Consider the following 16,641-nt stretch of genomic DNA (forward strand, 5'->3'; position numbering starts at 1 on the left):
TGTGAGATGTTTATTCAGGTCGAGGTTCGATTGGAGCAATTGCGGGGCTCCGTAGAAGCCCTCTTTCACGTACGCGGATGTTGTGATTGGGGTGGCCCTTTCCTGCTTCTTTCTTTTCGTTTCGTTTTTTCCCTCTTACATTTTCGAACATCTTTGGCAATTTGTGCGGCTTTTGTGTCACGATATCTCCAAGCACCGCATTTAATTTAATGATGACGATTTTATTAATGAAATTAAAGAAGAAAGCCGACAGCAGCGAACGATGGCAAAAGCGTGCGAAATCCGAAATGAAGCGGAAGTGCCCACCAGAGATCTCTGTCAAAACATCCATCAGAGGAATTTATCGCCCTTGGTTGCCTGCATTGACGTATTCGCCATTCAAACATATACATTGGAATATATTTTTGTGCATACCCAAGTTGAGTCAGCCGATGTGCGGGTAAGTTAATTCGGTTTTACCCACCGTAAAGCTAATTCTGGCCCACGAAGGCCAACACGCACTAGGTTAAGTGAACTATTGCGCTCCATAACAAATAATAATCAGCACTAGCCGATCGTTATGAATCAACAGTGGAATGCCCGAAGTCTAAGCCAGAACCAAACCGTCAATGCGTGGAGTGGAATTGGAGCATGAATAAGTGTCCACACATGGGAGTAACCCAAAACTCCACCAGCTATGCAGCATGTTTCAAAATCCCCCATTAACAACAGCATATCAGCTTTACGAGTGCCAGACAAAGGGTCACACATTAATGGCTTTTTATTGCTAGTTACAGAGAAATATGTTTAAAAAAATTTATTTTTGTTTGATCAATTTTACTTGTTAAATAGTACCTATGAAACTTAAACTTTTTATCTAGTGACAGAATTATTTAATATTATATATAGCACTCCTTTCAAAGTTCGATTCTTATTGTTTGGCTTCCTAATGCTTCCAATTTAATTCAGGTTATGCTTTGGTTTCCGGAGAACTAAAAAACCCATTTTTGTTATTTATAGACGTATTTTTTTAATGTCAAAGACCTAAATTGGATCTGTGGGAACGAATAAAAATCATATATAGGGTTATAGACGTATTTCCTTAATGTCAAAGACCTAAATTGGATCTATGGGAAAAAATACGGGTAAAATCAAATTATTCTTTTATCAAAGTATGGAGATAGAAAGTTGGAATTGTATTTTTTAAATTTATTTTAATATTTTAGCAACATTTTATTGTTTTAACTCAATTTTAATTTAGCACATAGCTAAATATTTCACGTCATGACCTAAATGTTTAATTATCCGTTGGCTTATAGCTTAATACATATTAAGAACTGATCAAGTAATTGATGGTAAAAATAAACATGGTGTCTCTTAAAAGTTAGGTAGTGCAAAAAGTGAACAAAATGTGATCAAAAAACCTTTCATGCTAAAAACTTATAAGTTACAGCTAATTTTGGGGCTATACATTTGAATAGTTAGTAGTTATTTTTTAAATACCTCGACCTTGCAGCTGCGCATAACCCCCCAATGCGTCAGAAGCCTTTGAAATGAGTTAGAGCTCGGCTTGTTTTGGTTTTTGGCAGTTCGTGTCGCGCCGCAACATGTTCGATCGAACCAACTGAATCGTCTTGGCCAACTGGGGAGCTACTAGGCCATCGCGGAGTCTTGCAAAAGCTCAAATGCGCAACGCCCGCCGTTGAGGTTGCACGCGAATTTGAATTACCGCCGCGGATCAAAAGGAAAAACGTTAAGTTGCGAGAGAGTTTGCAAAGTGATCGGAGTGAAAACCGAATTTGGCACAGCGTTTCATCTAAAAAGTCTATCTATCTGTGGGCGCCCAGTGAAATTCAGTGAAAATTGCAAATTGCATTGCACCGGCCAGCTGTGCACCTGGATTAAAGCACATACCGCTGAAAATTGAAACCGAAAACGAAACCAAAGCCCAAACCAATCAAATAGTTTCACTTTTTATTGGATTAGCCGCAAAAACAGCAGCAACAGCAGCAGCAACTCATCTCAATTAAACAGGTTTGTTGAGCAATCGAGGGTGTGGAGTCCGGGGCTAATTGAAATTGAAACCCGAGCCTTAAGTGCGGCTCGTAAACGTGTCAAAGGTGGGCAGTCAAATGTGTTTTTTTTCGTGCCAGCAATTCAATCATTTAATGAGCCTACGCTAAATGAAAACTCAAGGTGAACTTTTGGCATTTACGATCGATCGATCGCTTCTCGATTCACCGAGAACTGGAATAACCAAGTAAACAAGTGATTCGCCATTCTGTTCAAATATTTTTTTTTGCTCATTTCGAAATTATGTCAGAGTACTGGAGTCTTGAGACCCCTCAAAAGTTCGACATGCGCAATTTAAACGGCTCTAAAAACGAGCGAGCCAAAGAAGAAACGACATTAACTGCGCCAGTCCAAGCCGAACCGTTAGGCGTAAGCCGAAAAACCATTTCGCAAGTGTGGTCTAACTGAAGTTAACTGTAGCTGCAACTCGACAAAAAAAGTTGGCAATAAGCCAGCCGCCAAGGGAAAGAGCCAAAAATACCTGTATGACTCGCAGTTGGACTTTAAAGTGGAGCATTTGGAGTGCTGGGTTCCCAGGCGAGATGGGTTAAGAGTTCAGCACTCGGTTGATCCAATTATAGATAGTTCCCAAAGGGATCTTCAGGTGCTAGCCTTTGCAAAACTCTGACTTATTTGCGTAAGCAAGTGTGACTGCGCTAAAACATAATTAGAAGATGAAAGGCTTTAGTGTTTAGTGTTTCATTTCAGTTTTAAACTCAAGAGTTTTAAGGCTAAGATTTTTAACTATACTATTTTTGAACCATACTTAAAAGCATTACAACTTTTTAATAAAGTTTATTAGTCACCAAAATACGGTTTGCTTTCAAATGAAACATGAAATTCCAATTTCCCATGGGAGTGGGTTAAAGGTTGAGTACTCGCACTCGCATGATCGGATTATAGGTATTACCAACTGAAGTGCTACAACGGCAAAGCTGCCATGAAATCCCTTCAGTTATGCAGTGCCCCCTCCTCCTCCCTCAGCCGACTGACATGTGGCCTCATTTCACCAATCATTTAACTTTACACTCTAGTAACTGTCGGCCAAGCATGTCAGGCAGGGTCAAGACTTCCATCGTAGGTCACCCATCTGCAGTACCCACAACCCATTAGCCACACTTGACTCCCTTTGGCCCACAGTCAATGACAAACAATAGAGATAGAGCCGAGAGCCAAAAGTTGAGGTTTTTTGCAGCTTTTTGCATGCGAGGTGAAATCTTTGGCAGTCGGCGCGCCCAAGTTTTTGGCCCAAGTTCAAGTCACCAGGCTTTCATTTCGGCTTGGGTGCAGTGAAAATGCCACTGCGAAGTAAACTGGCCTGGTTTTTCAGAACCATGCAACAGCCAAAAAGCATACACATTTTTTGTGGGTTTTTTTAGCCGACAGTTCCGTGTTGAAATTTCATTGTGGATCGACCAGGTGTTAGCGAGTTTTCATGTTTGGCCAATTGCAAATGCGGCCACTAGCCATTGAGAAAATGATTCAGATAGTTTTCCCCAAAACGAAAAAAAGACCAAAATCCAGTGAAAGAAACAATCAAAAGACTTAGGCCACAAACTTTTTTTTTAAGATGCTCATTTAAAACTCTTGACCACTGCGGAATAGATGTATTATGTTATTACCTAACCATAATGAGAGAAAATCCTCGGTGTCATTAAAGTGGTCAGGGAGTTAACCCGCAGCTGAGCCATTTTCAATGGACCGGAAAACGCAGGCTCACACACACACGCACACGGGCAAAAGTGAATTTTTAAGAGAAGACAAAAAAATAAATAAAAATAAATGATGTATAAAGTTGACTGGTTGTTGCTGGTTGTGTGTTTCTTTGGCTGTTGCCAAAGTGAAAGCGCAGCGACGTCAACGTCAGCGGCGAAGTCTGCGCAGATTAATCACCCGGCCGTAAAGCGAAGACAGTTGGGCTCCGACAAAAAAATAAAAATAGATCCACTATTTGGATGGGTTCGTGACCCTATCGAGATGCGCTCTTCATTTTCACATGTTACGCAATCAAATCGCTTTGAATTCTTTGCCGCGCCCCGGAAAGCAGATGTAAATGTATGCCTAGCCGTTGATAGTGAAAGTGTCTAGCTGAAATTTGAATCTCACGGTTTGCTCGAGTGACGTCAAACACACGAGCTTGGCAGCAACCATATTACTCACGCACTCACATACTCTCTCTGTCTTTGGTGTTTTTTGCAGCAGCAGCAGCAGAAACAGGAAATTTTTGGCAACTCTTGGATGCCCGAAAATGGCACACTATGATCAACGTTGGCTGAAGCTCTTCTCCGGATGCCTTTTTCTCTTTTTGCTGGCTCTGCAGGTTTCGGATGCCAAGCGCACAAATGGTAAGTGCACAGAAAAAAACAATAAAATATATAACAACAAAAACTATGGTAATTTTATGAATGAATCAAGCTGTTATAAAAGAAATTCAGACATGAAAGCATAATAAAATCGTTAAAATGCACGAATATGTAGCAGCCTTTAATTATTTGTATGCACCAATTCTTATTATATTGGTTTTATAATTGGTTAAATGAACTCTACTTTATGGGAAATAATTTTGAATAACATAAACTGCAATAAATATTTGCAAGCAATAAGAAATATATAATTTACAGAGCATTTTGAAATTTTATTGATAGTCGATAGCCTTTTCCTTACTTTTTGTCAAAAGCTTCCTTTAATTTTTAATAAAACAACATTTGTACTAATATTATGTTTTTCTAGCTATTAAAATACCATACTTCATAAAATGTGATACATAATTGCTTTGCTTTTGTTGCTGTGTAATGCCAAAATGGCAAGGCGGCTTGCAAGTCATTGACTTCTTGAGCCAGAACTTTATGCTTTTGCTTTGGTTTTTTGGGCAAAAAGCAGTCATTGAACCCGCGACTGGCGAATGTGGACCATTTGGTGGCTCATTAAATGCCAAGTTGCTGCTGCATAATTAACGTGACGTGTAGAACTTGCATAGTCTGGGTGGTGTGAAAAATGGCACGCCATCATTAAAAAGCGCTTAGCTGAAAAATACGCCAGCCACCGTTGAAAGACCCCGCCACAGAGCCAGAGCACAAGGGAAACAAAGCCAGACGGCTTCTAAATGCAGCGGACACTGTGTCAGTCGGTCAAATCAGGTCCCAGACCCAGACCCAGTCCTAGCTTTAACTCACAATAGGCGAACAGTTCTCTAGGTACTTACCAGTTTGCCGCTTTGATTTCGTTTTCGTTACGGTTCTGTTTTATACTCGTTTTTGTTTTCCGTTTTTCTGCTTTTTTTTTTTTTTTTGCCGAGCGGAAGCCGAACGAAAGACTTAAGCGACAAACTCGATTTGGCCTGGGAGGCGAGAATAAAAGTCGCCTGCAAATGACGTCTAGTGGCCGTTGTTTTTCTGCTAGATTATATTCATCATCGGCCAGCTTTAATTGCCAGCTGCCCGACGGCTTTTGCTTTGTTGTTGCTAGCTTCATTTACGACAGAAACTGAAAGCCATTTTCATTTCTTTTTGATTTTTTTTTCGTTGTGTCTCTTGTCCAAACGGCAAATACAAATTGATGGCCAACTCGAGCTCGAGGCGCTGCCAAAAAAAACTTTCATTCAATTTCTAGCGAAAACTCCAGAAAAATAAAACCAACGGCCGCAAAGAAAGGCAGTGAAAAGTAAATAAAATTAAATAAATATTTCGGATGAGCTGAAGCGGATGTGCGGCGAAAAAAAAGAAATCTCTGAAGATAAGTTCAGCGATTACTCAGCGGTTGTACGGCCAACACTTATTTATAAAACTTATACATTTCACCAAAAAAATTACCTTAAATGGTGGTTAATCCGATTATATTTCATATGAAAAAGAAACTGATATGGCAGAATAAAATGAATAACTTTGTTAGTACCAATGGGACAGTAAGGTTTTTGGGAGAACTCATGTCGAGTGAGATTAAAATGGATTAAGCCGATACTTTTTAAAAAATAAACATTTTGTTTTATAATCTAATATTAAAATGATCTTCGGAAAGATCAAAGTGAAAAGTACAATTTTTTTTTATTTATTGTTAATTTTCGATGTTTTTATCGGCGCTCATACGTTTTTGTTACCCTTAATGCAGTTGACAGTTGCATAATGGCTGATGCATTAAAAATATATCGAAAGTGCATAGGAAGTGACCAGCAATAACGACTGCAATTGACGCAACTAAAGCTCAGCTGTCGCAACCCCGAGGGCAGTGTTGCGTGCTGGACAACAAAAGGGGGGGAAATAGGGGGCGGCAAGTGGTAATTGGGGGGCGGGATGATCACTCACTTTAATTGCATAACCCTAGTCGAGACAATGGAATGGCTCTTCCCAAAGCAGAATGCTCATAGCATCTCTAGCCAAAACCGTGGCCATTTGAAGCGAATTGCTTATACGCCTCGTGGACAAGCTATGCGCATACAAAACGCTTAATACAAACCTGGCCCTGGGACGGTCGAACAACAACTGCGAATGGCTGGCAGTGTAACAACAATTTCAGCAATGCCGCCGTCAGCCACTCCATTTTGTATATTCAATTTCAATTTTGCAGTTTTCATAGACGTTGGGTTTTTTGTTGAACGCACGCGTCACGTCCTAAAAAAAATAAAAGTGAAATTGTCGTAGCTGGGATTCGGCAGTTGAATAACACGAAAGTATGTCAGACTCTTTTCCCTCTCTCTGAAAAAATAAAACAGAAAACGATACCATTTTCATATTTTTATTGGCTGCTAAAACTGGAATTATTTTTGAAATGCCCAGATTTTAAAGGGTTTTTAAGGTTAAATATATATAAATAAAAAAAATAAAATATATATATTTTTTTTTCATTGATTAAGTCAAGGATGGTAATAATAATAGTTATCGAAACGAGATTTTCTGATCCAATGTTATAGTTTAAATAAGTTACCCTATTATATACAAATTTTATTTTCTCATTAATAAATAATTCGTATTGTTCTTTCTATATCTACAGCGAATCTTACAGCCTGCCAGCATTTAAGACGCTCGGAGACGAGACGAGCCAAGTCCCTGCAATCCGGCTTTGAAGGACCATCGGTACGTGTGCCGCGTTGTCAGAAGAACGGTGATTTTGACACTATCCAATGTGATGATGAAAAGGCTGGCCGGGATTGCTGGTGTGTGGATGATTACGGCGTGGAATTGCCCGGCAGTCGCAATGAGACAAGATCGGGAGTGACTTGCTCCGAACCGAAACATTGTGCCGCCTCCGCCTGTCGCATGTTCTGCCCCTCGGGATTCGCCCGTGATCCTGATACTGGATGCTCCGTTTGCCGTTGCCGTGATCCATGCGATGGATTGGAGTGTCCTCGCGGACAATCCTGCCAGTTGCAGGAGGTGCAGTGCAAGTCAGAGCCATGTCCTCCACTGCCCACCTGCAAAAAGGCCCGATCTCTGGCCAATCTATGTCCCGCCGGACTACCCCTTGCCATCGATGACACAGTGAGACCATTCCTTTGTGGTCAAGATCCGGGCAAGCCACAGTGTCCGCCTCTGTACCAATGCCTGGTGGAGTCCGGCAACGATTATGGAGTGTGCTGCCCCAGTGCTCTGACCTTCCAGAAACCCGGAATCTGTCCAGCACCGGAGCAATCTCAGTACACCGAACGTACGGGTTACATGTGCGGTTCGCCCTGCTCCCACGATTTAGAGTGCCGGAATCTGGAGAAGTGCTGTTTCACCAAGGGATGTCAGTTTAATTGCCAGCAGCCGGGAAATATTACGGGTTGTCATCAGGCCAAGGCGTTAGCCGACATTCTGTCGATCAATGAGCGTGAGGGACGTGGTTATGTGCCCGAGTGCAATGGTCCTGGTGGTCAGTTCTCCCCGAAACAATGCTCCCGGAACGGACTGGTCTGCTGGTGCGTGGACCCCCGAACAGGGCACAAGATCAAGGAAACCATGGGTGCGGCCAATAACGTCAATTGCGATGGTTGGGAAAACATGATCAGCAGGTCTTATGCCAGAAGTTTCCAGATGGAGCAGTGTGATACCAACATTTGTGCGGCTGTCTGCGAATACGGATTTAAGGTGAGTGATTCTATTTAAGGAGGTGCTTCAATCAATTTAATCTTCAACTCACTTTCAGAACGATCACAATGGCTGTCCCACGTGCGAATGCTCTGAGCCCTGCGATGGCTTCAAGTGCTCCATTGGCTCCCATTGCGAGGTGGCCACTGATCCTTTGTGTGAATCTGGTTCCTCTCTTTGCGCCTCCTGGCCCGTGTGCAAGCCCGACCTGGTCTACTCCAACCCCTGTGATGTGGGAACCCCACTTTCGGACTCCGCAACTGGTGAGGTGATGTACTGCTATGAGGAGCGACAAGGACGCAGTTTCCAGCCCACGGCCTTCTTCGACACTGAACCGGAGTCGCAATCCAAGCAAGGTCGCTCTATGAGCAATCGTATCATGTGCCCGGAACAGTACAAGTGCACCAAGCTCCACCGAGAAACGGAGAACGTGTGCTGTCCACTTCCGGAAAAGACCATTCCTGCTGAGGAGGCAATGGGATCGCATCAGCAAACAAGTAAGTTTTATCTCGAATACATATAATACACCTATCTAACCAATATCTTTTCATAGTGTGCGAATATTTGAGGGACTTCTCGGAACGGATGGAGGGCACTGAAGAGGGCATGCAACTGGCGATTCCTTCGCCACGTTGCACCACCGATGGAGACTACGAGGGTCGCCAGTGCCAGCTGAAGAAGATTCGAGTGACACGCGCCGAACAACGCAAGATTCTGGAGGAGAACACCATCCGGCGCATGAGGATGCTGCTCGCCAGCGCTGCTCCCAGTGTCCCAAAACGCTCTCGTCGGGATTTGGAACGCCTGAAGCTCTATCGGGTGGAGGACAGTGCTCTTAAAGTCCAGGCTGCTGCTCCCGTCATGGGTCGCAGTGCCAAGGTGATTGACATGGGTGCGGATCGTCAGCAGGGATTGGGTCAGCTCTTCGAAACGGAATTCAAGAAGGTGGCCTCCGCATCCAAGAGACCGCCAGAGAACGAGGATGAGCTGGTCGAAATGGATGTGGAACAATGCTGGTGTGTGGATAGCTTTGGCACGGAGATTCCCCGATCTCGGGGCTATAATGTCAGCGAAGATACCTGCCGCAGTTTGCGGGAGGACTTGGACTGCCTGGATCTCACCTGTAGAATGGGTTGTGAATATGGCTTCGCCCTGGATCCGGATACCCGTTGTCCGGCCTGTCAGTGCCGTGATCCCTGCGAAGGGGTGACTTGTGGCTCTGGAAAGGAATGCCGCGTGGTGGATGTGAGCTGTGAGGGTGAATACTGCCCTCCAGTGCCCGCCTGCTTGCCAAGAAAACCGGGACAGTGTCCTTATTTGGTGCCCCCGGGTCCCGATAACCTGGACGCCAATACCTGTGCCTATGAGTGCCGAACGGATGCCCATTGCGCAGGAGCTAAACGGTGCTGTTCCAACGGTTGTGGCACCCAGTGCGTGGATCCCCAGCTGAAAACAGCCTGCCAGCACTTGCAGGCCATCCAACTCCACCAGAGTTCCGAGCTGGGCATCCCCGCCCGCCAAATGGCAGTGGCTCAGTGTGACGCCAAGGATGGCAAATGGGAGCAGGTCCAGTGCTCGCCAGATGGTCACTGTTGGTGTGTGGACGACCAAGGTAAAATCCTGCCTGGTACTAAGGTTAAATCACCCGAAACACCGAAATGCCAGGAGAACTCCAGTTTCGCCTGCCCAAAAACGAACTGCAGCCTGCAGTGCGAAAGTGGCTACCAAATGGACTCCAATGGATGTCCCACCTGTCAGTGCAGAAACTACTGCCATGAAGTGAGCTGCTCACCTCATGAAGAATGCCAACTGATCTCCGTGGAGTGTGTGGACAGTCCCTGTCCCAAGATGCCCATCTGTGTGCCCCGACGCGCCTCCGTTTGTCCCGAGGGAAATCCTCTCCAGCAAGGCGATCTGGACATGAGCTGTGGACCCCACAACGAGCACGAGGCCTGCCCCACCACCCACTCCTGCCAGCTGAACCCGGTCACCAATCGCGGGGTCTGCTGCTCCAAGACCCGCGATGTCTGCTTCGAGTCCATGGATAATGGCTGTCTGGCCAGTGGGAAGTCGGAAAGGAACAGCACTCGCTATCGGTTCAGTCCCAAGGCCAACAAGTGCCTGGCTGTGGTCATTGATTCCGAGGCACCCGCCTGCCAGACCAAAAACCTCTTCCACAACGAACTGGCCTGCAACTCCGTGTGTCCAGGTGAGATTAAAGTTCTGTCCTAACATTTAAAATTCAATTAACTTGTAGCTTTTTCTTAAAAAAGGAAATGGTAATACATTTTTGATCATTAATTTCCTTTTTTCCGTTTAAATTCTAATTTTCCGACTTTTTAAAAAAAACCTACATGAGAAACCTATAGCAATTCAATATAATGAAATTTTTCTTTCAATATTTACATTGCTTAATTTTATTGATATTAATTGTAAAATATATAGAATCATCTTTTATTTTCCAAACCAGTTTTTAAAAACGTAGACAATTTAAACTGGAAAACAAATTTGTATATTAATTTGTTCGGACCATTTTAAGATTTCGTAAAAATGTATTAATTATTCTTTATGTTTATTATTATTTTCGTAAAGTAAACTCAATAATTTAAATTCTTGTTCTTTTCTTTTCAGTTTTAACTCAGTGCGAACGCCTGAAACTTAAGAACAGTCTGGCTGCGCAGCGCACGGGTCACTCCTCAGTGTGGTTCCAGCCACGATGTGATCCCGTCACCGGTCACTGGAGCCCAGTGCAGTGTCTGGGCAAGCAGCCCCAGCCCTCGGACAGGCACACGGAGATTGTGAGTCGCGCCTTTGCCTCCGAACCCGCCTCCGCTGCGGAGGAATCCCCCGGAGTTTGCTGGTGTGCGGACAAGAAGGGTGCTCCTCTGAAGGGAACCCTCACCCGGGAGAGCGAACCCATCTGCAACAGCCGACAGGCTCGTAATCGCAAGAACTTCGATGCCGGAGATCCGCTGATGGAGCAACTGATTGCCCAGCTCACCCAACTGAACGATGTGGCCAGCGAGGATCTGGATTTCGATGAGCTGGAGGCCAGGATTCTTCCCGCCACCGCGAGTGCGGCGGAGTCCAGTGTCACGGAGAGGGTTCTCGAGCTGGCCAACTCCCTGCTGGACTCGCAGTTGTCCGTGGAGCAGGCCACCCTGAAACCCATGGAGCTGAAGACCACACGGTGTCGAGCTCTGGCGGAAACGGCTCCATTTCCGGTTAGTTGCGATGAGACGGGAGCTTTTCGGCCACTTCAGTGCAATGGCCGGAGTTGCTGGTGCGTGGATGCGGCCGGCAATCAACTGCAGGCCACCCACATCTTCGGAGCCGGAGATCGTCGCTGCAACCATGTGCCCATCGAGGCGGTGGCCATCGAACTCCACCTGACCAACAGCAGTGGCCGGAGTGTGAGGAATGCCTATGACACTATCCGTAGGGAACTGCAGCAGCTCCTGGGTGGCGAATCCGTGGAGAATCTGCGGGTGCAGGAGAACTTCGATGGATCGGCCATAGTCCGTTTCGAGCTGCACAACGAGGCCAAGGTGGATTTGGCCTTTGCCATCGAGGCGGCCATTTCATCCGGAGACTTCCGGCTGGCAGGCGGTCACTTCCGGCCGGACTTGACCCGCTCCCACTTTGTGCATCGCAGCGCCCAGGTCCCAGTGGCTCAGGCGGCCACCGCCCAGGACGAGTCCATCCAGCTGGTGCTCTTCATCATGGCCACCAGTTCCGCCTTCCTGGTCAGCATATTTGTGGTCTATGTCATGCTGAAAAGGGGCCGGAGCCTCAAGGCCGTGCACTCGTATTCGAAGGGTGGCGGTGGGAGTGGCGACAAGCCCGTGGACTACTCCGCCCCCATCTTCGTGTTGGCCGCCAGCGACATGGACGCACAATTGGACAGCGTCAAGGGGTTCAAGGCGTAGGCCTTTGTTGAGTTATCTAAATCAATTTGTAAATAAAAGAGAGCAAATTTAAGATGTACTTTTAGGGGGGAGGAGTTCCACGGCGGAGGTCAGCGGCTCGATTCTACCCCAACTAAGCCAAAAGGGGTGTGCGACTAGAGGGGCCCCCACTATCGAATACTTATCGCATATGTTCTAGTACCCTAAGACGATTAATTTATGAATAAAGCTTTAAAATTGAATACATTTTTAATTATTTAAGGGATAAACTTCCTAAAAATTGGATTTTATTTATTCATTATTGGCAAGATAAGTCATTAATGTTTATAGAAAATTTCTTCTTTCTTTCACAAAGAAACCTATAATATTTGAGTTTTCAGAAAAGACTTTCAGTAAAGACTTCTTACCAGTCCATTTCATAGCCTTTTTTAATAAAACGAATTCGTCTAAAGACCTTTGAAGCCAATTACCCTTACGATTAGAAACAACAGCTATTGTCAGCAAACAATTTTTGATTTTAATATTTAATAATACATGACATATTTGTCCGCCTGTATGGTATGTTTTACAGCTGTATATCATAATGACCGATCGATCGCTATCATTACAATTAGCTTCATGAGCGCACCTCCTTTCGTGCTACATAAACGTATAACATTAATAAATTTTGGCTTCTTTTCATGCAACTCGAACTCAGTTTTGTGTTTTGTTTTGTGTATATATTGTGTAGAACAATCCCCGAATCGGTCAATTGTTAGAAATTGGTATAACTATATATTGTTCATATGTATCTTGTATATGTGTACGTATGGATGTGTAAATCGTATGCTAATTGCTAACAAAAGCGCCGGTCCTCAAATGGAAACCCGAGCAGCTCTTCTTTGTGTCTTGTTAATATCTCAAAAAAATTGTAAGTGGCTTAAAAAGTATGCTCAGAGTTAACGATAGATAGAAAAATGCAATACTCATGGATACAGTTGGAAATATTTGTAGTATTTCGATTTGGAAAATGCATTGCTTATATGTAGAGTGGTTCGTTATACTTTTAACTTAGTAATTAGCTGAATGCGGTTAGAGAATGTAAGATCATTGATCATAGAGAAGACTTGGTTCCGTCTATTGAGCAAATTGGATTAGTATACCTTCGGCTTAAGCTACTTGCACATGCAATTCAAACGTTAATATCGTAAAACTCGAGTGCAGATTGTTTAATATCATGGCCAACTCCAAGACGAGTGTGTAATGAGTCATGACTGGATGAGTGAGTGCATCCCATGGAAGTTTCTCCATCTGCTCGTGTCTACGGGGCCATATAATCCCCTAATATTTGGTTACGTGGTTAGTTGCTATTCATAAATTAATGCTTTTCATGTGTGTGTGTATATATAAATCTTGTAAAAGAACAAAATGTTAAGTCGCCAATTGCAAAAAAGAAACGACTGAATATAGGACCGCAAAATGTACGTTTAACAAAATGAATCGGGAGCTGCGGTCTGGGATGGATTGATAGGATTGTTTTGGTTGGACTTTTTTCTCGACTCTCTCCTCTTTACTTTCTACTTTCCAGCTCCGCCAGCCGAACCATTGTTGTTGCTCCGGCTGTTGTTGTTGTTGTTGGCATTGCGGAACGGAATCGATGCGCGCTGATCCTCCATGCGACCACTCTGCACCTTCATGATCAGCGAGAAGAAGTCCTCGTCGGGCACGGTGGCTCCGCGTCCAGTCTGTCCACGTGCTGCTCCAGCCACCGCTGCCTCTGGCACTGCTCGCGGTGGCGCCTCCGCCTCAGCATCCATGGTGACATTGGGACGCGGCAGCTCGGACCGCTGCTCTTCCAGCCGCGAGCCCTGGCAGCGCATCAGCATGTCCAGGAAGTCATCGTCCGGCTGCTGAGTGGTGGTGGCACTCCTGGCCAAATGCCCGTGCCCAATAGGCGCCGAATTCGCCGACGAGGGCGACTTTAGGCCGGGCAGATTGGTGGGATCCACGAAGAGCGAGTTCTGCTGCACCAGTGGCTTGCGAGTAGCGCCCGTGGCCACCGCCGGAGCTCCAGCGGGATTCACCTTGATCGAACAGCGCTGGTCATCCATGCGCTTCGACTGCGACCGCGACAGCATGTCGAAGAAGTCGTCATCTTTGGCTTTTCCAGTCGCCTGTGCGCGGCGCTTCTCCTCCTGCATGCGCTTTCCGTCCGGCGTGATCTTGATCAGGTCTAGCTGCTCCATGCTCTGGCGACGAACGCGCACCTGAGGGTAAACAATAAACAGCAATAAATGTAGTTATGAATCTTTTCTGGGTTTCACTTTCACAGTTTGTGCTTTCAGTGCAACCTCCTGTTTTGGTTTTCCCTACATCCAGATATTTACCCTACAATTAGTTGGCAAACACTGCTAACAGCATGTGTCCATAAACAAAATACAACATTCTCTTCAAAAAGGAAAAATTGGAAGATTTATGCTAGGGCTGAAAGGTAAATTGCTATTAGAATATTAAATAAATAAGCTATGGCTAGTATAAACACTAGATTTTGTTTTTATTTATATGTCTTGTAAAATGGCTACATAGATCTGGTTACCAGGCTAAAAAAAAATAGTTTACTATTGCAATTAAAATATTTTTTCTTGTTTATTACTGTTAAAAGGTTATAATTTATTTGATGAGAACTTTCCATATTTTCGGATTCCCGTTAAATTACCAATTAATTCAGACAAATTTGGTCAATTGGCCCATTAAAATTAACCTAATTAATATATAGGTCAAACAATCAAATGCAGTGATTTTAAATCAAATTAAAAGGGGTAAATATATCCATATTTCCAAGAATATTTTACTCACCATTCTTCCCTGCGAGTTCTCCGATCCGTCCGACTGATGACCACTGGCCGAGTGATCCGATGCGGAGGATCGCGCTTCCTCCTCTGTTGGCGACGGCTCCGTCTCGGGCAATCCCAGCAGCTTTCGCAGATCTGAGATGTTCACCCTGGCTGTGCTCTCGCCCACGGGATCATGCAGCTCCTTGGCCAGCTGCAAGTGCTGCTCCGCATAGCGCAACGCTCGCTCGTGTCCACCGATGGCGGAGTGGGCGTTGCCCAGTGACCAGCAGGCCCTTGCCTCGCCAATCCGATCTCCCAGCTCCTGGGCAATGGCCAAGTGCCGATTGTGGTACTCGATGGCAGTGTTGAACTCGTGCAGCAGAGTATAGGTGTTCCCCAGACTATAGCAGCTCTGGGCCTCCACCTCGCGCTCGCCCAGCTCCACGGCCAAGGCCAAAGTGCGTTTGTAGTGGTCGGCGGCATCCTCGAATTGTCCCAGGAAAATGTGGGAGTTGCCGAGATTGCTGTTGGCCCTCCGCTCGGCAGCTCGATCGCCAAACTCTCTGGCGATGCGCAGTCGCTCCTGGTGGTGCTCGATGGCCGCCTGGAAGTCGCCCAAAAGGTAGTAGGTGTTCCCCAAGTTACCACAAGCTCGTCCCTGGGCACCACGATCTCCCAGATCCCGCATGAGCTTCAGGTTCTCCTGGTAGAACTCCACAGCACGGGTGAGCGCCTCCTTGACATCGTCGCCGAATTTCCCTGGGTTTTTTTGACCCAAATGCTTGCCCTTGGCGTGGTAGACATTTCCCAGGTTGTAAAGGGCACGTCCCTCCGACAGGCGATCTCCCAGCTGCCTGGCGAGGGTCAAATGGCGTTCACAACAGATGGCCGCCTCGTCGAAGCGACCCATGACCTTCAGCGTGTTGCCCAGATTGCCGGATGACTTGGCCTCGCCCAGTCTGTCGTTCATGCTCTTGGCCAGCGTAAGGTCGTGTTTGTGGTACTGCATCGCCTTGTTGTAGTCACCCAGGTAGAAATAGGCGTTGCCCAGTTGGGAGTAAATGGCGGACAGAGTGCGGAGATCCTCGGTTCCGGCTTGAATGGCCGCCTGGAAGAAGGCCACGCCCGCCCGGCAATCGCCCGCCTTGCACAGGCGTTCGCCCTCCAGTGCCAACTCCAGGCACATGCTGGATCCTCCATCCGATCCCGACCCCTGCTGGGAGTTCCCGTCGTGGGAGTTGGCCCCACCGGCGCCCAGTCCCAGACTGGACACATTCTCCGCCGATGCGGACAGCGAGGACATTCTGCTGCGACGAAGTCTCGCCTTTTTGTCACGATGCTCCTTTTCGGGATGCTCGGAAAACTGGGAGTTGTCCACTTTGCGGCGCTGTTTTTGGGTGACTGTGAGGGGATCTTTGGATTTTCTATCTCTCGACACTTGGCTGGTGGTTTTAATGGGCTGCGGCAGGTGAAATTTCAGCAATTAAGTGTTCTTTTGTACCGTTTTTACTAATTAGTCTGCGTTTCTGATTCACTGACAAAGTGACCAGAGCGAGCACAGCGTAAAATACCTCATGAAATTAACAGATCTTGTGTTAAACGGCTTACTGTTAGGCAAGGGAGACACCACTGTAAATGTAAAATAAATATTTCTTTAAAAAAAACTTCTATTTTATTGACTAGAACCTAAAATAATTTTTTCTCAGTGTTGAGAGGCTTAATTCTTTAATTAGTTGCTTACTTTCTGGAAAGACTGAGCTGAAATCAATATTAAAATATGTATAAAGTCTCCTAAAATATTATTTTACG

The 16,641-nt window shown here is 45.5% G+C and overlaps 2 protein-coding genes across 2 annotated transcripts; one reads left to right on the top strand and one right to left on the bottom strand.

Annotated features, from left to right (window-relative positions):
* The first annotated feature begins 1,665 nt into the window (after window positions 1-1,665).
* LOC108053839 lies at window positions 1,666-12,261 on the top strand. Its single transcript, XM_017136562.2, has 6 exons — window positions 1,666-2,013; window positions 4,252-4,397; window positions 7,036-8,111; window positions 8,170-8,608; window positions 8,665-10,320; window positions 10,743-12,261. The coding sequence occupies exons 2-6, from the start codon at window positions 4,301-4,303 to the stop codon at window positions 12,038-12,040; spliced, it is 4,566 nt and encodes a 1,521-aa protein (XP_016992051.2). The 5' UTR covers window positions 1,666-2,013; window positions 4,252-4,300; the 3' UTR covers window positions 12,041-12,261.
* Window positions 12,262-12,513: 252 nt separating this feature from the next.
* LOC108053842 (G-protein-signaling modulator 2) lies at window positions 12,514-16,401 on the bottom strand. Its single transcript, XM_017136563.2, has 2 exons — window positions 14,855-16,401; window positions 12,514-14,265 (listed from the first exon to the last, which is right to left on the bottom strand). Exons 1-2 carry the CDS (start codon window positions 16,133-16,135, stop codon window positions 13,576-13,578), a joined length of 1,971 nt encoding a protein of 656 aa, XP_016992052.1. The 5' UTR covers window positions 16,136-16,401; the 3' UTR covers window positions 12,514-13,575.
* Between the last annotated feature and the right edge of the window lie 240 nt (window positions 16,402-16,641).

This window comes from Drosophila rhopaloa, unplaced genomic scaffold, assembly GCF_018152115.1.
Source record: "Drosophila rhopaloa isolate 14029-0021.01 unplaced genomic scaffold, ASM1815211v1 contig_178, whole genome shotgun sequence".
Taxonomy (NCBI): Eukaryota; Metazoa; Arthropoda; class Insecta; order Diptera; family Drosophilidae; genus Drosophila; species Drosophila rhopaloa.

Coding starts and splice junctions, on each gene's coding strand:
- LOC108053839 (XM_017136562.2), top strand. CDS start 4,301: ATGGCACACTATGATCAACGTTGGCTGAAGCTCTTCTCCGGATGCCTT. Junction 8,112..8,169: donor TCTGCGAATACGGATTTAAG/GTGAGTGATTCT, acceptor ACTCACTTTCAG/AACGATCACAATGGCTGTCC. Junction 8,609..8,664: donor GGGATCGCATCAGCAAACAA/GTAAGTTTTATC, acceptor ATCTTTTCATAG/TGTGCGAATATTTGAGGGAC.
- LOC108053842 (XM_017136563.2), bottom strand. CDS start 16,135: ATGTCCTCGCTGTCCGCATCGGCGGAGAATGTGTCCAGTCTGGGACTG. Junction 14,266..14,854: donor AGAACTCGCAGGGAAGAATG/GTGAGTAAAATA, acceptor GTTTACCCTCAG/GTGCGCGTTCGTCGCCAGAG.